This window comes from Perca fluviatilis, chromosome 19 (assembly GCF_010015445.1).
Source record: "Perca fluviatilis chromosome 19, GENO_Pfluv_1.0, whole genome shotgun sequence".
In the NCBI taxonomy this organism is placed as follows: domain Eukaryota; kingdom Metazoa; phylum Chordata; class Actinopteri; order Perciformes; family Percidae; genus Perca; species Perca fluviatilis.
The window spans coordinates 36,487,199-36,513,533 of record NC_053130.1 but is presented as its reverse complement, the minus strand read 5'-3'; the positions used below and the strand labels follow the sequence as shown (position 1 = coordinate 36,513,533).

Sequence of the window (26,335 nt, the reverse complement as noted above, 5' to 3'; positions counted from 1 at the left end):
CCCAGTAAAGTGCTACATGCCACAGTCACACACTATATCTCCATACAGTATTACTACTCTACAGCCTATATTCAGCCACACACAGCTTACAGCCGATGGGTCCCAAGTCACCAACCCTATTATGCCTCTTTCACACCAATGACCCGGGTCAGACCAGGGTTATCTGACCCGTGTTCAACCCTTCTTTTGGAAATTCAAAAGATGCCAGTCAACATGGGTTGACCGTGGTCACAACACAGGAGCCTGCATACCAATTACCCCACTGCTGGAAATGAGCGGGGGGTGTCTACACTCATATTCAGTGAACAGATAACATGACATACTCCAGTCCAGCTGTACACCACCAGAACTAGTGTTTTGTACTGGAATTCCTCATTGTACAGTACGCCCTTGACGTTCTAAAGCACAAATAAATAACCATCAAACACTCAACACATTCATTTTGTGGAGACAAACGAGCTTCATTCATTGCAGGTGCAGCAGTAAACAAGGAAGTAGCTAATCTTTCGATTCAGGGCAGTTTTAGGACGAGGGGAGAACATTTATTTTTGTTTAATATCATTGAAAAGTAAAGTTAGGCTTCCCGACTCATTTTAAAAAAGACAGAGAAAAAAGAGAGAGACTTGCACAAACACTGAACTGCTGACGTGTCTCTCTGCAATGCTGTTAATGAGAAAATTAAATGAAACCGTTTTTCATATGTTTACGTTCTAACGCTGGGTTTCACACACAGCTTTTTTCCAATTGCTACTGTGCTACTATTCTCCAAAGTTGACTTGGGCACAGGTGGACATCGGGGCGCTTGGCTCGTCCTGGCTCATCCTGGCTCATACCGCTGTTCTAATAGGAAATTAATTGAACTCTGCTGTTATTTAAGCTGCCTGTGAAAACCCAGCATAAAGCACAGTGTGTGGTTGTTGTTTTATTTTTAACATGTGATTAACACACGTGTGTTCTGTGATTTGGGCAAAAAAACAAAGAAATAAAGCTCTGTGAGCAGAAACAGATAAATAGGTCTTTTGAATGGCGAGTTGAGTTCCAAAGCGGCTTCCAGATGGTTCTCTCCACCAGACTCAAGTTATCTGCATGTACTGTGTGGACGTCCAGTCTCACACGTTAAAAACTTGAAAAATGTCCATTTTAAAGTACTTTTTTTTTCCACAATATCTTTATTTATTTCCAAACATAGTGACATTTACATATAACCACTGGGACTCAAAACTCTTGCCCCAAACCCCGCAGAAACCATGTCCATCAAACCCTGACCGAGACATAACAAAACAACACAAATAAATAAATAAATATAAATAACTAAAGACAAAAGAAAGTACACAATAAAATAATAATACAAATGCTATATAAGTAAATAAAAAGGGGGGAAATAAGTACAAAACCTACCATGCACAGCTCCTACTCACAAGTGTGCACTACACATGAATTAGATAATGGTCATTAAAAATCAGACAGTAAACATTTTTCCCAAGTGAACTGCAAAGGGCTACTTATGGGTCATCCCCAGGTATCTCCACCAAACGAGACAAGTCTTTATTTGCAAGGAAATTACTAAAGGGGCCCGAGATGTTAGCAAAAATTGGTTGCTTACCCCTGATTGCAAACGTGATCTTTTCTAAGGGCAGAGTTGCTGTTAATTCTGAAACCCATCTACCTATCCTTGTTCTATCCACCTCTTTCCAAGCAATTGCGATGACTCTTTTGGCCAACAACAGACCTATATCTAAAAATAGCTATGCTTCTTTCTTACGTTACAGTTAGCTGGGTAGATACCCAATAGAAACATTTTTGGTTCTAAATGTAATTTTATCTCTAATATTTCCTCAATACACTGTTTCACTTCTCCCCAGAATTCCTTTATTTGAGAACACTGCCACAAATAATGAAAGATCGTGCCCTTTTCCTTGTCACATTTTATGCAAACATCCGGTATGTCATTATTGAATTTGTTAAGTTTAACTGGGGTCATATAAGAACGCATTAACCAGTTGTACTGCAGAAGTTTCAAAACGTGTGTTCAATGGAGATATTCTCCTGTAGGTCCTCTCTCCAGGACTCAAGCTTATGTACTGATGTTTCTGAAGATTCACCAACCAGTTCATTATATATTCTGGAAATCACGCCCCCTCCCTGGCAGTCTCTCACCATCATTTCTTCGAGCTTTGATAGGCCAGGAATGGACAGGGACTGATTTTGTTGAGTTCTAATAAAATCTCTCAGTTGCAAGTATCTAAAGAACTGGCTGCGAGCTATGTCGTGCTTGATAACAATTTCATCAAAAGACATCAGATGTGTATCGTCAGAACTATAAAGATCTCCTATTTTTTGTAACCCCTGTTCAGCCCAAATTTTAAACCCCCCCTCACCTCCTCCTGGGGGGAAGAGATCATTTCCCCATATTGGACTAAATACTGAGAGCGAGTCAACTACTTGGAGATATTTCTTAACCTGTTGCCACACGCTAAATCATATTTTTAGCCATAGGATTCTTGGTGTTATTTTTGAGTTTCTTAAACTTAGCTGAGTACAGGTAAATGGGCAAAGGCAGCTTCAGTGTATCACCTTCCATTTCTCTCCACAGTGGCACATTCTCCTCAGAGTAGTAGAACATCATTGTTCTCAGTTGCGCCGCCCAGTAGTACCATAGTGGGTTTGGGCATTTAAGCCCTCCTCTATCATAAGGCAAATACAACAATGATAGGCGCTGCCTGGGGTGTCTATTGTTCCATAGAAACTTGATGAAAAGTGTCTTCAGCTGAGAAAATAAATTGCTTGGTGGTGGCAGAGGCAAATTTTTAAATAAATACAACAGTTTAGGAAGTACATTCATTTTGAGAGTATTTATTTTCCCCATTAACGACATTGGTAGAGCAGCCCATCTATCTAAAGAAATTGAGATCTCTTGCATAACTGGTCTTTAGTTAGTTTCTATGATATTGTTAAGCAATGGAACAATTTGAATGCCTAAATAAGAGAAGCAATTGACGACCTTAAATTGTGCAACTACATTAGTTGGATTTTCTCTGTCTACTTGGTTTAGTAACATAATGGATGTTTTAGACTTATTAATCTTATACCCTGAGATCTTGCCGAACTTCCTAATCAAGTCTAGCAGGGCCGGGATGGATTTGTTGGTATTCTTGAGAAAAACAATTATGTCATCTGCATATAAAGCTAAACGGTGCTCCGTCTGTCCTATGGTTATTCCAGAAATGCTATCATGTGACCTCACTGCAATTGCCAAAGGTTTGATTGCCATAATGAACAACAATGGAGACAAAGGGTCCCCTTGTCTACACCCTCCATTTATTTTTATAATTTTTGAGATATTACTGTTAGTCAAAATTTGTGCATATGGTTATTTATAGAGTAATCTTATCCAATTACAAAAAGTCTCCCCCAAACCAAAGCGTGCCAGAATCTCAAACAAATAAGAACATTCCACTCTGTCAAATGCTTTTTCAGCATCGAGTGATAGTAAAGCAGTGGCTGGGGCCCCCTTTTGATGATAAAGAATATTCAAAATCCTTCTGACGTTGTGGAAGCCTTGTCTGCCACGGATAAACCCGTTCTGATCCCTCCCAATTATCGTAGTTATTATTTCTTCGATTCTTTTTGCTAAAATCTTACAAAGTATTTTCAAATCTGCATTTAGCAGACTAATAGGTCTCCAGTTTTCACATTTATTAGTTGGTTTACTTGCCTTCGGGAGCAGGGTAATTAATGCTCCTCTTAAAGACGATGGCAAGGTACCGTTTCGGAAGGACTCTGTAAACATTTCTAAAATTGGAGTCAACAATTTATTTTTACATTTTTTATAGATTTCAATTGGGAGACCATCAGGTCCAGGAGTTTTTCCTGCTTTAATACTATCAATTGCAGCAGATAATTCCTCTACTGTAATATCTTTCTCCAAATTAGTCCTAAGAATTTCTGGTATCTTGGGTATATTTATACTATCTAAAAACACTTTTAGTTCCAAATTGTCATTAATCATTTTGGAACTATAAAGACCCTCATACAATTTCTTGAAGGTTTCATTAATTTCTGTTGGATCTACAATGGTTTCTCCTTGATCGCTCTGCAGTGAGGTTATAACTTTTTCGCTCTGTAGCTGCTTGAGATGCTATGCAAGAACTTTCCCAGGTTTTTCACCCTGATCATAGAAGGACTGCTTAACCCTCATGCCCTCCTCAAAAAAAATAACATTGGACACCTTTGTGGCAAAAATGTAAACACACACAAAAACTGCTATTAAATCATCATATATCAATATTTTTTTCTGCTTTTTTTTCATAAATCACTTAAACAACTTCTAACTTGCTCAAAACTACCAAACATTCAATCATTTTCAGGATTTTATTTTCATTATGCTCCCCTCAAAAAGAAGATGATTAAGCAAAGGAAACTAGCACCTTGGTATAACTCCCAAACTCGCAAATTAAAACAAATCTCGCGAAACATCGAAAGTAAATGGCGTTCCACCGAAGTGGAAGAATCTCGTTTGGATTGGCAAGAAAGTCTCAAAACCTATAGGAAGGCCCTAAGAAAGGCCAGATCAGACTATTACTCATCACTAATAGAAGAAAATAAGAACAACCCAAGGTTTCTTTTCAACACTGTAGCCAGGCTGACAGATAGTCACAGCTCTACTGAGCCATCTATTCCTCTAGCTCTGAGTAGTGACGACTTCATGAGCTTCTTTAATGATAAAACTATAACAATTAGAGATAAAATCTATCACCTTTTGCCCTCAACTTCTAACGGTTCACCTTTAAACGCAGGACCGCTAGAAAGAACGACTAGACCTGACATATACTTAGACTGCTTTTATCCTATAGACCTTCAACAATTAATGTTAAAGATATCCTCAGCTAAGCCATCTACCTGTCTCTTAGACCCCATCCCAACGAGACTACTCAAAGAAGCGTTACCCGTGGTTAACACTTCATTACTAGATATGATCAATATGTCCTTATTAACAGGTTATGTACCACAGTCATTTAAAATAGCTGTGATAAAACCTCTTCTGAAAAAACCCACCCTCGATCCTGAGGTCTTAGCAAACTATAGACCTATATCTAACCTTCCCTTTCTATCCAAGATCCTTGAGAAGGTAGTTGCTAATCAGTTATGTGATTTTCTACATAGCAATAGTTTATTTGATGACTTTCAATCAGGATTTAGAAAGAATCATAGCACACAAAGAGACGCGCTACGTAAAATTACTAACGACCTTCTAACTCCTGCAGACAAAGGACTTGTCTCCATTCTTGTTTTACTAGATCTTAGTGCTGCATTTGACACTATTGACCATACCATCCTGTTACAGAGACTGGAACACTTAGTTGGCATTAAAGGAATCGCACTTAGCTGGTTTAAGTCCTATTTCTCTGAGCGATCCCAATTTGTTAACATTAACGATAAACCCTCCAAGCACACTAAAGTTAGCCATGGCGTTCCTCAAGGCTCAGTGCTTGGACCAATTCTATTTTCCTTATATATGCTTCCTCTTGGTAATATTATTAGGAAACACTCAATTAACTTTCACTGTTACGCAGACGACACCCAATTATATCTGTCAATTAAGCCAGACGAAAGTGGGCAGTTAGCTAAACTTCAAGCGTGTATTAAAGATATAAAATCCTGGATGACCCACAATTTCCTGATGTTAAACTCAAACAAGTTATTGTGATGGGACCAACGCACCTCCGAACTTCATTATCTAAAGATATAGCTACTCTGGATGGAATTGCCCTAGCCTCCAGCACTACTGTCAGAAATTTAGGAGTTATTTTTGATCAGGATATATCCTTCAATGCCTACTTAAAACAAACCTCAAGAACAGCCTTTTTCCATCTTTGTAACATTGCCAAAATTAGGAATATCCTGTCTCAAATCGATGCTGAAAAACTAGTCCATGCATTCGTTACTTATAGACTAGACTACTGCAATTCCTTACTATCAGGTTGCTCAAATAAGTCCCTTAAGACTCTCCAGCTGATCCAGAATGCTGCAGCACGTGTTCTGATGAGAACTAAGAGAAGAGATCATATTTCTCCTGTATTGGCTTCTCTGCACTGGCTTCCTGTAAAATCTAGGATCGAATTTAAAATCCTCCTCCTGACCTACAAAGCTCTAAATGGTCAAGCACCATCATACCTAGAAGAGCTCCTAGTACCTTATTGTCCTAGTAGAGCACTACGCTCCCAGAATGCAGAGCTACTTGTGGTTCCTAGAGTCTCTAAAAGTAGACTGGGGGCCAGAGCCTTCAGTTACCAGGCTCCGCTCCTGTGGAACCAGCTCCCACTTTGGGTTCGAGGGGGCAGACAACGTCACCACATTTAAGAGTAAACTGAAAACCCTCCTCTTTGATAAAGCTTATAGTTAAGGAGTGAGGGAGTTGCACCCCTCCCCCTAACCGGCCCACCTGCTTCTCTTCAGTAGTAGTGTTTTATTTATTATATAATCAATAATATAGCGGAGTAGAGTGAGGCAGGCCAGTACAGCCTGATCGCGTTTGGGGAGAGTTCTAGCCTGACCAGGCACCTCTCTTTAACCTGCCTCTCTTAGTTATGCTATTATAATTCTAGACTGCCCGGGAAGTTCCTTCCTTCCTGTGACACACTGAGCTGTTCTCTCATCTCTACTTTGTTTCCTTTTGTCTGCATCCTGTCCCAGAAATGCTTGTTGTTACTAACCTAGCTCTGGGGGACGTTTTTACGTCAGTCCTTTTGCTTTTCTTCGCGGCGCTATGCTCTGAGATTCTCTGCAATTCCCGCTGCATCCTGCTGCGTCTGCTCCCATCCGACAACAGAACTCACAATGACCCTGAAGTCACTGTTCCATTATCTTTAATGTACTGTGACTATTATGTGCCACTTGTTCATCACACAACCCCTGTCCGTGCCACAAAGCTCACCAAGAGTCTGGGTCTGCCGAGGTTTCTTCCTAAAAGGGAGTTTTTCCTTGCCACTGTCGCAATAGCCACTGCTAATGCTTGCTCTTGAGGGAATTACTGTAATTGTTGGGGTTTTGGAATTTATAGAGTGTGGTCTAGACCTACTCTATCTGTAAAGTGTCTCGAGATAACTCTGTTATGATTTGATACTATAAATAAAATTGAATTGAATTGAATTGAATTATTTATTACAAAAATAAATAAATTTTCCATATAATGAATAATATGTAGATGGGGCTTTGGTGGTGATTAGAGTATCTTGGATATGTCAAAGATTATGAACAAAATTAATTTGATTGCATTAGTACTTTTTATGTAGTTCAAGATACTCCCTTTGGACATCTTTGAGGCAAAAATGTACATGTCCAAAAAACTGATATTAAATCATCATATATAAATATTTTTTTCTGCTTTTTTTTCATAAATCACTTAAACAACTTCTAACTTGCTCAAAACTACCAAACATTTAATCATTTTCTGGATTTTAACCCTTTAAATGCCAGTTTTAATTCACACACAAACACATACGGCTCCATAATATAACTGGCAAAAATACAATGATTTCATGCATCGGTCTACAAGGGCAAAATGGTTGAATCTGGTGGAATACTGTAAAAATGTCAAATATCACCACAGAATGCATGGTTTTATACTGTAAAGGCAGTGAGATAAAAACATGTGGTTATAATGGAAGTCAATGAGGCATTTTTGTCCACGAAGGTGTCCAGAGGGAGTATCTGGAACTACATAAAAAATACTAATGCAATCAAATCAGTTTTGTTGCTTATCTTTGACATATCCAAGACTCTAATCACCACCAAAGCCCCATCTCCATATTATTCATTATATGGAAAAATAATCATTTTTGTGTTTTTTTGTAATAAAAAATGCAATACTTCAAATAAATAAACTGGCATTTAAAGGGTTAAAATCCTGAAAATGATTGAATGTTTGGTATTTTTGAGCAAGTTAGAAGTTGTTTAAGTGATTTATGAAAAAAAAGCAGAAAAAAATATTGATATATGATGATTTAATAACAGTTTTTTGGACATGTACATTTTTGCCTCGAAGATGTCCAAAGGGAGTATCTGGCACTAAGTAAAAAATACTAATGCAATCAAATTAATTTTGTTCATAATCTTTGACATAATCCAAGACTCCATATTATTCATTATATGGAAAAGAAAACATTTTTTGTGTTGTTTTTTTTTATAAATAATGAAATACTTCAAGTAAATAAAATGATTGAATGTTTGGTGGTTTTGATTAAGTTAGAAGTTGTTTAAGTGATTTATGAAAAAAATATTGATATATGATGATTTAATAGCAGTTTTTGTGTACGTGTACATTTTTGCCACGAAGGTGTCCAGAGGGTACAAAATGAATAATTTAAGTATAAAAAAACATGTAAGAGTAAAAAACACTGGATTTAAAAATGTTGACTAAAAAGAAAGGTTCCAACAAAATTCCATGCCATAAGCAGTAACACAGCAAAAATTATCACAAAATGAAAAAGAAACTTGAGAAAAATGTACAAAAATGCCCGAAGAGGGCATGAGGGTTAAGTCGCAACAGACTGGCCATCGCTTTTGATGCAGATAGTTCATTGTATTGTGCTCTAAGCAGCAATAGATTTTGATGAGATTCTGTTGACCTTGTTCGATAATACTCATTTTCTATTTCTGTTATTTTCATCTCTAAGTTTTTTGCCTTTTCAAAAGTCAATCTAGCTTTAGAGCTTGTGATGCTGATTATTTGGCCTCTAATATAAGCCTTGAAGGCCTCCCATCTCATGCCTGCTGAAGTTTCTGTTGTATTAGTTTCAAAATAGAACCTGATTTGTTCATCCAGAAAAGAGACAAAACCGGGGTCAGCCAGCTACTTTTGTTTGTAACGCCAAATCTTAGCGTCTTTCACTAGTTTTGAGTCCTGATATACCAATGAGTTGGGAGCATGGTCTGAAATTAGGATAGCATCATAAGTACATTCCTTGACTTTGTGCCTTAGCTCTGCAGATATAAAAAAGAAGTCAATTCTTGAATAGGACTTGTGTACACCGGAATAACACGAAAACTTTAAATCGGCAGGATTTTCTTCCCTCCAGATATCTATTAGGTTCAATTCTTTCATGAAGTGATGTATAATTACCCTACTACGAATGTGAGACTCTACGGCTCCAGAGCTATCCTTCGCCAGATCTAACGCACAGTTAAAATCGCCCGCCACCATACATTTACCAGGAAGAGTGGACAAAATAAGAAATAAGTTTTGAAAAAAGTTGGGGTCATCTGTATTTGGTGCATAGATGTTCGCCAAGATAATTTGCTCTTTTAGTAAATTTCCTTGAATGATAAAGGTATCGTACAAATTTGTCTTTGATAACCTTATTCACCTGGAGTGGTATTGACTCATGCACCAAAGTAGTGACACCTCTAGCTTGAGAGTTAAATGATACAGAAAAGACCTTGCCTCTCCACCTCCTCCTAATTTTCAGATCCTCATTGTACATCAGGTGTGTTTCTTGAAGAAACACAATATCAGACTGCATTGATTTTATCCTGTTCATGACTTGTTTGGCTTTCTTAAGTTTTCGTAACCCCCTGCAGTTCAATGATGTGATTTTAATTTTTATCACATAAGACATTTTGTATAGTTTGTATAGTTGTACTCCCCAACATTTAAGGTGTTTGTAAAAAGTAAAAAATGAAACAAACAAAAAAACGAAAATAAATAATACTACTGATGAACACTATACCCAAACCAACACCCATATTCAGGACACTTAGCCTGAATTCTTTCCCTTGTAATCTTAAAACTTCCAGATAGCTGTTAACTGTTCCACCCCGAGGGTAAGACAGTATCACTGAGCTAACAAAAAACAAACAACTAATTATAACACTAACCTTACACTCCCATGCTACCATAATTGAACATTAAACAAATTTCTCCTTTTACCATGAACTAAATCAAATTTCACTCTCTGAAGTCACTATGTTGTTCTAAGAGAATCCGAACACAAATGAAGAAGTGCGGTAATATAATCCCAATTACTTTAAAGTTAACAAAGTGACAATTGCCAAAGATACATTCTCCCCCTTAACTCTTGTTTATAAAGAGAGGAGAAAAAATAAAATAAAAAGGGGAATACCTAAAGAGCTTTGACTTGGAGTGAATAGAGAAAGGAGAGTAACATAGCTTTAACAATTACTATAAGCTCTGAGAAAAAGCCTTGAACACTACTAAACAAAGGTGTATATTTGACTTTGTAGTTTGTGCCAGCTCGGCTCAATCTTGCGCCTTTTATTTTTCTCATCCTCTGATACCTTCCACTTCCAAGTCGTTTCCTAATAATTCAGTCCGGTCCCTCTTCTGACCTGATCCATTTGATGAAGTCCTCCGCCTCGACATGGTTGTTAAAGATGTGAGGCCATTCTTTATAGGTCACCAGCAGTCGGGCAGGGAGGATGATGCCGTATCGGAGTCCCAATGAACGGAGCTGCCGTCTCACCTCGTCAAACTGCTTCTGCTTCTTGTGAACACCTGCCGCCACGTCTTGGTAAAATCTCACTGTCTGGTTCTTGTAACGTACTTCTCTTTTTGTCTTGGCTGCTCTCATCACCAGTTCTTTATCCCTGAAGTTCAAAAACTTCATTATCAGCGTTCGGGGTGAAGGGTTGTTGTGTGCTCCTGGCCCGATTCTATGAGCCCTCTCCACCGTTAGTTTTGTGCGCCCCAGCGGCAGTTCCAGTGCGTCCGGTAGCCAATTCTCCGAAAAAAAAGGCACACGCGTTGTCACCCTCCGCTCCCTCAGGTAAATTGACCAGCCTCAAATTGGAGCGCCTTGATCTCATCTCCAGGTCCAGTAGTTTTCCCTCCATGTCCTTATTTTTGTTTTCTAGGACCCGTACTTTTCTTTGGAGCGAGGCGACGTTATCTTGAGTTGTCGAAATCCTTGTTTCTGCCTCCGTGACACGCTCTGCACAGTCAGTGATGTCTTTCCTGACACTTTCAATAGTGGACAGTATGCCATCAAACCTGGTGGAAAAATCCGTTTTCATGCCGTTAATAGCAGTCAGAATGGTAGCCGCCATAGGACCGGACTCTCCCTCCGCCGTATCATTGCTTCTGTCCGAGGATTTATCCTCAGGAGTCGAGCTAGCATTAGCCTCGACAGAGTCCATGGCTTCGAAGTTAGCTAAGGGTTCCTTGCTACTTTTAGACCTCATAAAGTCCGACAATTTAGCTTGAAGAGTTTTATTTCGCCCTTGACCGACTTTTTTCTGTGACAACGGCATTACCCTAAGCTTATCTATCGAAATGGAGGTATTGCACCAGCTCAAGTCCAATATTTAAGAAGGATTTAGCCAACAGGGTAGGAGAGCAAGTTAACGCGCGTTCACTCAGCAGATAAAAAAAATTGCGAATAATTTGCGATTAATCGCAAGTTAACTATGGAAAGTATATGCAAGCCCCATTATACAGGTGCATGCCTCCCTTTGTGTGCAGCAAGCAGGAAACCAAACAGTGTTTGACAGTAGTGAAAATGTTGTTCTTGAAACCCCCAGCAAGCTTATGGCCATGGTAGACAACAGTCTGGATCAACGACAGTACATGTCCAGGATAATTGCCTGACAGCGGAAGATGTCCCTCACCTTCCTCTCTCTGTGTGTCTCCATTCTCAAACTCTGTTCTCTTCAGGAAACACAAACTTGTAGCTAGCGAGCTACACGCTGAAAATGTCTTGAAGAACATGTGGATGGAGCAACAAGTCAGACCTGCTTGGTTCTTTCAGGGAATGATTGTAAAGATTTATAAATAATATGTTTAGGTAATTTCCTCTCTAACTGGGACGTTTTGGGACTGATTGGTGGGATTGCTGTGGACCAAGTACACAAGGAGATACACTGGGAAGAGCCAATGAGGTTTAACCATGTATCAGCTAATTTAAATAACTCACATTACTGTATTGGGTCAACACTTAACTTCATGTAATATTGTATGAGGAGTTTTCTTTTGCTGGGTGCAAATGTTCCACCAAAACAAGTTCCTTCTTGAGACTGTTTAGCAAAGCCACCGTCACTGAGTCCGCAGCTTAGCGCCACCCAAGACCATTGGGATTGGTTTAAAGAAATGTAAACAGCCCAGAGAGTCTTGTTCTCCTATCCCAGAATGCATCTGTGGTGCAGCCAGACCTTACTCCACTTTGGAGATACAGCTGGACATGCGAGACTAGGTAGACAGTGAAGGGTAACTACCGTTTTTTTCAACCTGGACCCTAGTTTCCTATGTGTTTGTGTCTAAGGGACTGATGAGAACAACAATCTTTGACATTGGTCCAGTATTAAGATAGACCAAAACAAGCTACAATGTAAGTTAATAGGGCGATAGTCCAGCTTGTATTTACCTTCACAAAAGTGCTCCTTTTGCCACTGACAGACTCAGATTACTATTCTAAGTGTCTGACAACATTATGGAAAGGATGCCTTAGAGATAGACCTTTTAAAACCTCTTTAAGACCTTTCTGTTTAACCAGAAACAGCTCTGAGGTTGCTCGCTCTAAACCCACCAGGCCCCATTTAAAAAAACAATACTTTTAGCGTGTATAGAGCCAACATATTTCAACATGTAAAATGGTAAACTATGCGTTTATTTCAACCAAAACTAGAGTTGTGATGGTTGGAAAATTGGAAAGACGACCCAAAACGGCTTTTCATAGTTTATTTAGTTTCTGTCGACTTTGAATGTAGTGTATAGGGGGCGTAAGCGCATGCAAGTGACCAGCAGTAGCGGTGTTTTGTTTGTTTGTTTTTTGCTTTGTTTGTTGAGTTATTTATGGCTTAAAGTTGTTTCTTTTACGCCATCGTTTATCATCGTTGGTGGACCTGCACTGCTGTAAAAAAAACATGTTATTGTTCAGTAACATGGAGTGGACTGCTTTGCTTATTCTGCTGTCGCTGTGGTCGACATCTCAACCTGGGTGTAGGTTGGCAGCTTGACTTGCAAGCTAACAGGATCCAGTACACCAGAGACTTTCTGCTTTAACTCAACAAGCCTACGAGCATTAAACTACCACCGGACTTAACTTTTCCAGACCTTAATGCGGGTTTCAACAAGATCGGAGGAGGTGTACGAGAACGAGCCAGACGGTGCAAAACTGCCCTTGTAAGAGAGAGACTATGCACCAAGGATATTGAACTGCTTTCTGTTTCTATGTGCCCATTCTACCTGCCTCGGGAATTTCTGGAAATTGTTGTGACTGTTGTTTATGTTCACCCGAAGGCAAACAAGAGTATTGCATCAGAAATTATCCAACAGACGGTGCAGAAACTACAGTTGCTGTCTCCCGATGCTCCTAACCTAATTCTGGGCGACTTCAACCACTGCGCGCTGGACAAGACTCTCAGGAACTTTTACAAGTATGTGTCTTGCCCCACCAGTAATAGCAAGATACTGGATCAGTGTTGTGGCTCAATCAAAGGAGCCTACAAATCCTTCCCACTCCCCCCGTTGGGCACAGCAGATCACAACTGTGATCAACTCATTCCAGCATATCGCACATGCCTACAGAGGGGGAAAGTGATCACCAAAAAAGTGAAACTCTGGTCGGAGGAGGCAACATTGACGTTGCCTGGACTGCACAACATGGGAGGAGTTTATAGAATCATCTCGGGACATCAACGAACTCACAGAAGTGGTCAACTCATGGGTGTCATATTGTGAGGACATTGTTATCCCTGCAAAGATAGTTAAAATATATCCTAATGGTAAACCCTGGGTGAGCAAACACAGAAAAAGTGTGACACCACAACCACGCATGATAAACATTTTCTTTTTTTATTTAATTGTAATTAAGTTTACATTTGTTTTGTTTTTTGTTCTTACATGTTTGCTATTTATTGTTGTATTTGTATTGATCTTGTGTGGTCACTGCTGCGAAACCAATTGCCCCTTTGGGGACAAATCAAGTTATACTTGACTGATTATTTACATGGAGTCTGGTGGCTTTTTTATGTTTAAAAAAAGGATCTTACTCTTTAACAGAAAGGTTGACCTCCTCAGAAATCCTTTCCATAATGTTGTCAGACACTTAGTATATTAATTATTACAAAAAAAAACAAAAAAAAAACAGCCCTTGAACATAACCGAATGCCGTGGTCCACTCTTTATGTCAAGGATGGTAAAAAAAAGAAAAAGTATCGATCTTATACTGTTGTTCACTTAATATTTCAGATTTTAGTGGCCATTAAGGAACACCATTTCCCACAAACCCAATCCCATTGCCAGTTGAGGCACCATGGACAAGACGTGGCTTCATCAAGGTTAGCTTTCAATTAGCTGTACAAGGAGCCCAGCAACATTAATCTATGACAAAACAGAGAGAAAAATGATGGAAAGTTGTTTTACAAATAACCTGTAATCGTGCATTTGTCCGTCCAAACGGCCACAAATCACATATATATATTAAAACCAGTCCTTCCAGAAAAATGCAGAGTTTTTTTGTGATTGTTGCGGGCAAAAATCCTTTATTATGCAGCACGTTTTCTTAAAAAATGCGATGGAATATGCGGGATATTTATGCAATTTTATGCGATGAAATTGCAGGAACTTGCAAAAACTGCGGTTTGATGAAAAAGAGAAAAAAAGTGATTCCCCGTCACTTCATAACGTTCCCATTGCAACAGGGGAAAATGGCTGTTCTTGTGTGAAGTAAACGCAAGATTTTTCAACTTTCTGCTAAGATATATGTGACTTTTTTGCAATGAAAATGCGGGGATTATGAAATCATGCAAGCCCTGCATATTCTGCACGGAAATCGGCAATTTATGCGGCAAAAGTGCGATGTATTTGAAAAAATGCGGCCCCTGCATAAATATGCAGACTTTGGCTGATTATGCATTGAATTATGCGATCGCATAATCGCGTTTTTCTGGAGGGACTGCAAAACTAGGAATGCACCGATCCGACTTTTTCAGTCCCGATACCGATGCCAGGGCTTTGTGTATCTGTTGATACCCGATACCGATCCGATACCGTTGCTGAATTAATAATAAAGTGTATACCTTCCACCTTATACCTTCCTTCCACCATGTGGAAGAGACTAAAGGCACCAGACCTTCCTAACTAAACATTACTTTCCTAACTAAGACAAAATAACAGATGTAATGTATTGAATTCTTATTTATTTGTTATTTAAAAAACAATTGTGCATTCAAATCGAAAATATAATGTAATCAAACTTCTTAAAATAAATTTAAATAAATAACAATAATGGGCCTTCAATAATGGGCCACCTTTATATAGGTTTATAATGGCTTATTCTACTGTCAGGAGTACATAGAATATCCCAAAAACATGTTATCATGTTTACTAAAAGCTTTGATTACTAAAGGGTTTGGCTCCACGACATTATACAATAACTTTATATGAAGGAGAATCCATCAAACAGTTACAGAAGCTAAACTATTTTTATTGTGCAAAGTAAAATAAACTCAAATCGAATGAATAGCCTACACATACAAACAACTTTAACATTGTTTCCCTTTCAAAACTAAATAGTTGTAAGCTAGTTGTATGAACACTACCTTGGCCACAGGTCAGTTAGGTTGTAGTAGTGGGCGACTGAATGGAGCTCCGCTGTCAGCCTCCTTCGCTGTTTGAATAATGTTAGCAGGTTGGAGGACGTATTTCAGCGAGGCAAGACATCTTAAATCCAGAGTTTTAGTCATTGCTCTGAACCCGTCTTTCTCAGCGGTCTGTAACGTTGCTCCGCTGCATGCTTGAAGTGACAGGTCTTTAACGTTAGCACAGTAACGTTAGCACGGCCGAGTAACGTTACGGTAACGTTAGAGCGACGGGCAACAACAGTGGCTAAATTATGTCTTATGAAATTATGTTTTAGAAACAAAAAACTTGGGAACAACAGACGGCTCCTCTCTTGAGCACACGTTGTTGTGGTGTATCTCCGGTCTTTCTTCATCCTCTAGCTAACTCTCTTATCGGTTCTTGAATGTGCAGTAGCGACCGGAGCCTCTCCCAGCTTAACAGACTGTTATGCTACCTGACTAGCTAGCTAGGCTAGTAGCTATAATGTCACCCAGCATGCCATTGGGCGGTGTAGCTACATTTGTAAATGTAAATGTAAAAAGTTAGTTGTGGGTTATTAATTGTTGTTAAAAAGTTACTACCATGAGTGAGAAGGGTACGCAGTTAACAGACAAGGGTACGCAGTTAACAGGGGTCCCAGTGCTGCGACGGAGAAAAATAAAAAAATAAAAAAATAACTGGATCAGCCCGTGGATCTGTTAATTTTTCCGATGCCCGATCCAGCTAATTTTTCAATATCGGGGGCCGATATCCGATCCTATGCAAAACACAGATTAGAATTGTTGCGCAATGTAATCGAAACAATGGGCCGGCTACATTGCAGCGTAACATACGCAGAGTGGACCATCCAACACTACGCTTCCATTATAATCAATAAAACTGGCGACACCGGGCAGAGAGCAGAGCGTAGTGGTGCGTCTGCTCCGCGGAGATCCGCTCTACAAATGTAAAAACACGACAGTCTGTGAACAAGCGTATTGGCAGTTTCATTTGGAGAGTTTGTGGATTTATTTATCGTTTCCCTCCCCTGCGTCCTCTGATAACAGCTGACAGTAGATGATGTTTCACAGCTCTGTGCCGGCTCCAAAAAACTGAAGAAACAACAACTAGCCAAAAGTATAAGCGCTCCGTCCCGCCTGTGACTCGCACAATCCTACGCCGTGTGTGTGCAGCTGGTGTAGCCAGTTAAAACATACATCGGCTCCGCTAACAGTCCGCATACATTACGCGTTCAATGTAGCCAAAGTCACGCGACCTCCTGTGATGTGGCCAAGAGGTCCAATCTGTTTCACTCTGAGACACACGCGATCTTTCCAGTCGGACAGGATCAAAAAGTTCCAAACACTGGGCCTCAGTCGATGCATGTTTGCACATATTTGATCTTAACTTATGCATATGCACACACCAACAACTATTGCAGGATTTATCAATATTTACTTAATTAAGAATACTTTCTTAATTAATTAAATATTTGTATGTGTAGTCAGAACAGATTTGGAAATGATGTGCAATACAATACAATCCTTTTGTGTTCTGTAGAAAATTGGAAGCCTTGAGATAAAGAACAAGTGACACTTTGAAATACAACAAAACCAAAATTGACACTAACTAATTTGCAACAGTGACTGTTTTGAAATAAAAGTCAAATAAAAACAGTTAAAAAAAAAGTGCTGTTGTGTTGAAAGGAGTTTAGTGTAGACTTACGCTGTGTGCACCGCTGTGATCCCTGAGCTTTAGTCCATCCATGACAGCATTGGCCTCCGCAGACATTCACCCTGCAGACACAACACAACACAGGTCAGCTGCCTCTGGAAACCAGCATACGCTTTTACCTCTGAAGAGATGGCATTTCTACTAGACTTTACATTACATGACTGGCAGTTATCTCTTTTACTCCAATGTCAACATAAACCCTTCCTACACCTGATTGGACGAGTACATCACTTGCTGGGCTGTCATTGGCCTTTCTGTTTATAAGCTGGAGGCTGTTCCTGAATACATTTGGGGTTAGAAAAAGTCAAGTTTTATTTGAGTTCTGTTAACACCTAGTAAAACTTGTTGTCCATAAGGTTCAAAGGGTACAAGGGCTTTTGAAACAAGTCACGTCATCATAGAAATGTTCTACCATAGTTCTCTGATTTTGGGCACAAATATGCAGAGCTCCCCTGGTTCCCACCGGATGTTTTCCAGACTTGAGTGACGTCGCAAACACTCATGCTCAGCTCATGAGATGTGGTTTGTCCTTGTTATACTAAATATGACTGGGCAGCCAGGAATCTTCTCTGATACGGACGTTGCTGAGCTGTAGCGTTTATTGTGGTAGGTTTGTTAGCCTTGCAATACCAACCTGAATCTCACAAGCTTAGTTTGACTACAAACCTTTGGTTTGGAAAAGGTCCAGAGACTTGATTGAGTCAGGCTGTTGGACTCACATCATCATCAAAGAGATTGGCTCAGATGATGTCAGTCACTGCCTCCTGGGACTTTTGAGGAGTTTAAGTTACCAAATGGAACTGAATTCTGCAACAGTATAGGTAAAGACTTCTACCCCTGTCCTTCAACAGACCGTGTTCAACAACCTGGTTCAACAGTCAAGTTGTTGGAAACAGATTGTTCAAGCTACGTTTCTGCCATTTTTTAACTACGGTGATATCATTTATATGCATGCAGCTTCCTCTACATTGAAGCCACTTGATGCAGTTCATCACTATGCCCTTCGATTTATGTCTGGTGAGGGATTTAGTACCCCCCCCTGTCTCCTTTACCAAAATGTAGGCTGGACTTCCTTGGCTCTAACACTGCATTCTATTTATCTACAAAGCCTTGCTTAAAACATTGCGTGTATATTTAACAAGCTCGCTGACTTTTAAATCGTATCACTATGGCACTTGCGCTAGTGATTCCTTGGTCCTAAATATTCCATTTGTTAGAACAGAAACTGCATTTGAATATTATGCCCCGTATAAATGGAATAGCCTGCAGTTTCTAATGAAATTGAACAGCCTAATTCCATTTAATCACTTTAAATGTCTTCTTTATGAAGCCATGTACGCATGTGCATTTTGAGTTTAACGTTCTGTAACTGTTTTATGTGTGTACTGTGTATTGCAACTGCATAGTGTATATGAATTGCTATGTGGTATGTCCGGTGGTTTTGTATGTGTTGTAATTGTGTATGACGTGTAATCAGGGCGTTGGAAATGAGAGCTTGCTCTCAACTGACCCGCCATGAATAAATATAGGTGATATATAACCTGCCGTGGACCCGTTCTAATGAGACCGATGTCCCAGGTTTCTCTCTGGTCCTCACTGCTAGCAGAGACTCCAGTCCGCAGTGTAAAGCTTGATTTATGGTTCTGCGGAGGCTCCACACAGAGCTTTCACCGTAGCCTAAGTAAGTGGCCTAAGGTTTATACTTGTGCGCTGGTGTGTGCGTTGAGCAAGCACGTGTGTGTGGGGAGTGTGTTAAAGTGAGGGAGAAGTGAGAGAGTGACGGTGATTAGCTTTGGAGCGAGTACCGACTCTACTGTAGAGTCCTAGTGAGAGAACCAAAGAGTCTCCCCTGTTCTTTCTGACCACGGTGGGAAATCTGGAGCAGGAGACGTTAACCCTCTCCTTGATCTCATGTTGTTTCTGGAAAAGGAGAACCAGGAAATGAGGCGGGGGAAATGCAACGCTACCAAGCCACGGCCGAGAGACGTGCATCATCCCGATGTCTAGTTACATTTTTCGAGAGGTGCACACCAGGCTACGACGTACATAGGTTTGTGTCTCCACGTACCTACGTACGTAGCAACGGCGTAGATTTTACGCAGAAGTATAAATAAAGCTTTAGGCAAGGCAAGTTTATTTATATAAGTGCTTTACATATAACACTGAGACCAAGTGCAAAAGAAAAGGACTACTAATGGTTACATACTGATCTTCTCAGTGAGGAAACTTTGGAAGTTTGCAGACAAAACAGCGGTCATCGGCCTCCTCCGGGACGGTTTAAGTCTGCATACAGACATGAGGTCACCAGCTGGCCCTCTGCTGCATTCACAACTACCTGGAACTGAGCGCTCTCTAAACTCCCCCATCACCATCACAGCAGACAACAGCACTGTGTCTCCGGTGAAAGCCTTCAGCTTTCTGCCAGGACCAACATCAACAAATCCCAGCTGGAAAAAGGCCCAGCAGAGGATGGAGTTCCTGCAGCAGCTCAAGAAGTCCACCCTGCCTCAGGAGCTGCTGATGCAGTTCTCCAGTCTGTTCTCTGCATGTCAATCACTGTGTGCTTCTGATTAGCCAGCAAACAACAGGGACAGACTGCAGCAGACAGTCTGGACTCAGAGTCAGAGCCATCACACCCGGACACAACTTGTTCAGCTTCTCCCCTCTGGTAGGCGCTACAGAACACTGTACCCAAAACCAGCAGAGCCTCTCTCACCACACTCTGATCAACTCTTCCGTCAGTCATATAGTATCTGAAACGACCCCCGACATCCACTAAAGTTTAAAATGTACTGTACAGAGATATCATCATGCACTGTCACTGTCTATATGAGTCCTACATGCTGTGTGTGTATATATATATATATATAGACATGCATATACTGCACATAACCATCGCCTCTATGTCTATCCATTCAATATTTATTTCTTCGCACTATTTATATTCTTTACAATTTAAAGAAACACTTGACTTGCACACAGACGTGTTATTTATGTTGATCAGCTTATTAGAGCAATGAAAAAAGAGTTGATTTCCTGTTTTGTGCACACATACTCGGCCAATAAAGCTGATTCTGATTTGAGCAAACATTTGTATGTTTGGGCTGGAGGGGAGCCGCAGCCTGTTGTGTGGAAAAATGTCAAGTGGATTCCACAATGAATGGAGCCAGAATCTAACAGTCATTGGAAAAACTGCATCTTAAGGCCGCTGGTTCTTCAACACTGCTGACATGGCTAAAATGCTCTAAAATATTAATTTTGCTTATTGTTTACCGTTCATACCCTGTAGACGTTAAACTGCTGGCAGACCACGTCATGTTGTCACTGCTCACTAGCCTGTACCAAGGGCGGACTGGCCATCTGGAATACCGTGGCTGGCTTACCCGTGGCAGACGTGCTTTTTGGGCGACCACCGACAGTTTTTTTATTTTATTTTTTATTTTATTTTTTTTCCCAGCCCATGAACCGGCCCATAAAAGTGGTAGGCCCAGATCGGTGGCCCATTGCTTTTTTCAATTGTCACTGGGCTGCTGGCCCAAAACACTTGAGTCAAAAATATCACATAGGCTAGGTTTTTTTTTCTGACAGACGCAGCCCATGAAACACGTAGCTCATCGGCCCATTGGTTGTTTTCTTAATTGACACTGGACTGGCCCAATCACAAAAAAAAAAAAAGCACCCTCTTTGGGATTTCTTCCTGCATGCAGTTTCAGTGTGCATCTGCCAGGCTAGAATAGTGATTGAGATCATGGAGAAGAAACGCAAAGGAGGTTCAGAGAAGCTGCGTGAGAAAAAGAAACCGGCCCTTCAGGCAGACGCTGCCAAATGTGTCAAATTGACAGACATGTTTTCGGCAGTAGCAGGACCTTCATCAGCTCCCATGGCTGATGATAGTACTGGTGGTGTCGGTGTCGGAGGCAGTGGCATGCACAGTGAGGAGGAGACTCAGGAGGAGAGGGACAGATATGAGGGAGTGAGGGTAGAACCTGTGGTAAGCACAACTCCTCTTAAAACACTTTGGCCCTTGATAAAACTGTAAGAGTGAAAAGTGGTGGACAAACTGCTGATGATTATACTACAATAATTAAAGAAGTAGGCATGCTACTGTATGGTTGCATTAGTTTGGCTAAGTGTGCGGGTGTAGGCTAGGCTAGTTACCTAACCTACGAAAGCCAGTCAGTGTTACAAAAGGTCGGAGCAGCTAGTTAACAAGAATTAGTTGATCTTTAAGCTAGTTCTTTTATATCTTCCCGGCTAAGTAAACATTTTTTTGTTTTTTTATATACAATGATGATGATCCATTGTATTATTGTGAAAACATTATTTTGATAATCACAGTAAGAATCCAGTATTTATGGTTAGCAGATCTGAGTCTTGACTGATGATGTTCTCACCGTTTTATTATTATTATTAGGCTATATTAGCCTACCTTTCATTCAACAAAGTACATCTTAATAATAAGCAAAACACCACCTTAAGGTTAATCAAACCTTAAGCTTGTGCTTGTGTATTTGTGTCCTTAAAGTCCCACTGTGTAACGTGTTTAGTTGTTCATTCTCAAAATTTTACATTTGCATTCGCATGAACTGGGGTAGACGCTCCATATTCATGCTCCATCTTGAAATGCGTTAGCCAGTAAGAGACATACAGGACATACTCTCCATCTGATTATGTCCCGGAGGGAGGGGCTGCTGGGTCAAGTCACTTAGTGGTAAAACTGGGTGCACCTGGAGGAGTACTTGGGTGTTTGACTTGATATCAAACCAGTTTGAAATCTTTTACACCACCCCAAGCCTAGGGTGCAGCCAATCACTGCTGACCACTGTTTGAACTGAAAGATGGACGAAACATTCATTGGGCTACTTGTTAGGGGTGGTACGGTTCATGAAAAAACACCCGAACCGCTCGGTTCGCTAGTCTCGGTTCGGAGCATGTGTGTACCGCACGGTTCGTCAGTACACTGTTAAGCTGCACTAACCTCTTACTGCTGTAGTGCCCACTTTATACACCTATGTTAAAACACTAACTGGAAATGACGAGAGGGATGGGCGTGACAAACGCAACCCATGGCAGCTGATTGGACGATCGCGTCACATGGGTCTGGCTGGTCCCTAATTTCAAAATAGACTGTCATGGCGGCTCGTTCAGAATACGATCTCATATTGCACTAAAATAGTTCACCGAAACGTGTTTCTGAAAACATTTTAAGCGAGAAATAGGCCATGCAGTTGCTGAATCTGTCTTCATTTCAGATCGACAAAGGTCAGTTTAAAAGATTTTCGTCAGATTTTGAGAGACACCGAGCCGACCCGCTCCTCAAAGTGGAGAGGCCGCTGCAGGTCCGATCCGTCACGTGCAGAAATGTCAAGTGGGAGAGAGGCTGACCAGAGCTGGAGGATGCGCCAGCGTCGTTTATAGTCTGGTGTGTGGGAACATTTTGGATTTCATGGTACCTATGATGAAATAAAACAATATATAGAACTGCCACTGTGTGCATGTTTTGTGCAGCATGCATTCAATATGCTAATTTTAGCTATATATCATATGCTGAAGTTTATTCTGGAGTGTTAAAGATTAAAAGAAAAAATAACAAGAACCGTACAGAACCGAAAACCGTGACCCTAAAACCGTGATACAAACCGAACCGTGGGTTTTGTGAACCGTACCACCCCTACTACTTGTGCTTCTGAATATTCAGAGCTAACAAATTGGCCTGATATCTTTTGCTATACCAGGTTTGGTACAAAAACCCAGTTTGAATCTCGGAAACATAGCAACTGCTAGCAGCTGTTTAGTATAGCGCCACCTTAGCCTGGAGTTCCAGCGTGGTAAATAGACCAGAGTGTTGGGATTTATGAAAACTAACTTGAGGGGAGAACTTGCACAGCTGTACAAAAACTTTGACCCATGTGTAGGCCTACAAACATTTTGGAGAGGAGTAGTAAGGTAATGAGTTGAAGCCAGGTTTTATAATCATCCTTACAATAATCACACATTTCCTTTTACTTCATATCAAACTGTGTGGGTATACCAAGAATGTGCAGGGCACAAATTGTTGTGGATGGATGGAAATCACAGTAATACAAACTCTTTGAATAAGGAATAATTGCATTGTATTCATTTATTTAATCCAACACCAAACACAGTTCATTTAACAGGTCAGACAGTCTGACCAGCCCAGCGAGCGTGCAAACAGACACACAACTCCAATTAGTGTCACTGAAAAGTCAGCACCTGATAACAATGGCCCTTTTAGTTTTCTTGACTACACTGCCATTAATATAAGGCTGTAATGGCAGCCTACCAGTGTCTGGTGAAGTGTACTTTTAAGATACTAGTCTGGAAGTCTCTGATAAAAGTCAGGAAGTTATGACATGATAATAAGGCATCAAGTTCCTTCTCATTTTCCCAGGAGCCTACATTCCTCCCTCCTGATACTGACCCCCAGTTTCTTACCCAGACAGCTTCAGGAGCTGCTGCTGGCTCTGCTGCTGACTCAAGTGCGAGGCTGAAGCCGCTTGGTTCCCCATCCTGCGAGTCCGGACCTGACCGCCGAAGTTGGCGGAGAGCTCCACGTTGTACGTGTGCGGCTGCCCTGCCGCGCCGTGACGCGTCGAGATGGAGCTGACTCGCACCCCGCCGTTGGCTCCGGCCGCCCCCGGCCCGGGCCCCGTCACCGGCCCCGGCTGCAGCACGTACAGTCTCCTGAAGCCGCTCTGGCTCTGCTGCTGCTCCGCTGACACACATACCGGAGAGATAAGCAAACCGAACGAAAATAAGAGGCCCCATTTAATCCAAGCCATATCCACACCGCTTAGGAAGTTAAACAAAAGTTTTGGGGGGTGAAAGAGGTCCAGGTTACGTTCGGCTCCTTGAAACACTCCTTTCACTTCTTACGAGTAACGACAACGGTTGTATTTCTGAGCATATTCCTGGTGCCCACTAAATAAGCTAACGTTACCCAGTGAATAACGCTTTGAACGTTTGAAATAATAATAATAATAATAATAATGTAAAGAATGGGAGTGTAACTCCAATCGTTCCTCGGCTGTAGAAGTGAATGTAGCTCCGTGTTCTGTCTTGCTCCACCGTGGAGGGCCTCCGAGCTGCTGCGGGGATCGGACTCTGTCCGGAGAACTCCAGGAAAATGTCTCTGTTGGAGGTGAACAGAGGGAGCAGCGCGAGCAGCCAGCCTCCAGACGTGACGTCACTCACACCAAGTACATTTGCTAAGAGTTTCTTGGGGCCCAAGGGTGTCAGGGGACCCAAACCAGAGCCTCCGCCCACACACACGCTCACTGACTGTCCCACCCCAGCACCCACTCATTCTCCGCTCACATTCCTGTAACCTGATACTGACTTCCAGTTTAAATGTGTGAACTCTACAATATATAAAGACTGGGTTAGCTCACTCATCCCTCAGCAGGTGGTAGTGATCATTACAGATATGGAAATATTTACTGATGTTAATAGCAGCCTGTTATCTCTGAGTGCACAACTTAATTGCCCCCTTTTGTGTTTACAACCTCATTATCTCAAAAATATTGATTGTTCCTATATTGATTTTAAGTCCAAGATAACACTTCAAACCGTTTTCTAGTGTTTATTTGTATATCAATAGAAAATCATATTTGCTTTTTAATATTGTTGAAGCAGTTCACATTCAGCAAATGCTTTTCTTTAATCTGCACCGCACGTTTACAAAATGTATAGAATCCTCCGAAAAAGTCTACAGTGTGTTCAGTATTCTGTTCTCAGAACTCAACACTTATTCCTCATGGTCCCATCATGCACTTGTGTTGCACAGTGCCTACATGAACTTGTGCTGAGCAGTACATGTAGGAAAGGGGGATGACGTGTCATTTCTGTGTTTTTACCTGTGAGAGTACTGGCTCGGCATTCAACTTTGTTTGTACTCGCGGGACACCGTGGCACACGCCTCCACAGATGCTACAAGCATGCACAAAGGCCTTTATGTTCAACAGGTTGTTTGGTGCCCAGGATGAATTGTAATTAAAGGTAAACTCATATCTCATATCCAGTGATGCCATGTAATGTGTTACTGCAGAAGAAAGGTCAAAAGTTTAATGTATGCTGCACCCATTGGCCGAATACAATCACCTGTGTTTGTTTTATTAATGTAGTTTTTCATTTTTCAAATATAAATTATACTATTTAAACATTAACTACATTTTTTTATAAATAAACCACAGCAATTTCTTGGGGATGCTATGGGAATCCTAGGGGTAGTTACAGCACCCCTAAGCCCCTCCCTGGCGCTGCATATGAATAATTCTACAGCTACAGAATTTATTTACAAACTCAGATTATTAATGACCCTTATTTAACCCCATACAGAAGTGCCAGCATCAGATGCCACCATGTTAGCTCCTCTATGGAAAGCATGCTCCAGTCTGACAAAGTCCAGAGAAGAGAACGCACAATAACCCTATCGACCCCTAATTGGACAGCTTGAATTCCTCTGCTGATTGGATAGTCAGTGGACAACTTGCTGATTGGCTAGTCAGCTTAGCCGCAAAAACAAGGTCAATATTTGTTATTATAACTCATAGATTGTAGATTTAACTTCAGGGGAAATTTGTGGGTCCGTCGCTAACTTTGTGAAACCTCACTGTTAAAAATTGTAGTTGTACATGCACAAAATTATTCTACAGCTACACAACCTTTTTCACACATGTACAAAATAATTCTACTGCTACAAAATGTTTTTACAAGCTCAAAATATGAATGACCCTTATCTGCTCCCATACTCAGACACAGGGTCTTGTATGGAACGTCTGTTCCATACAAGATGTGCACCATTATCTTACACAGATAACCTAAAATATACTTTGAATCGTATACCGTAAATTTTACCTTACTGTGATTTTACCTTACCATTAGAAGCTAATGTTAGCATGACTATTACGACACTGATGAATTCACACACTTTCTTACTGTTAAATCATTTTACCACTGACACTATGTAATTCTAAAGGAATTATTAAAAAAAAGATTAAATGCAAAAGTCAATTTTAAGCCACT

General features: G+C 40.7%; 1 protein-coding gene across 1 annotated transcript in view; it reads right to left on the bottom strand.

Moving 5' to 3' along the window:
- The window catches only part of ltbp1 (latent transforming growth factor beta binding protein 1), a 229,538-nt gene extending 205,012 nt beyond the window's left edge, over window positions 1-24,526 (bottom strand). Inside the window, exons 1-2 of the mRNA XM_039783518.1 lie at window positions 23,747-24,526; window positions 17,282-17,352 (exon numbers count right to left, since the gene is read on the bottom strand). Of these exons, the coding sequence (XP_039639452.1) occupies window positions 17,282-17,352; window positions 23,747-24,093 (418 nt within the window). The 5' untranslated portion in view covers window positions 24,094-24,526. The remainder of the gene's footprint in view (window positions 1-17,281; window positions 17,353-23,746) is intronic.
- Window positions 24,527-26,335: the final 1,809 nt, after the last annotated feature.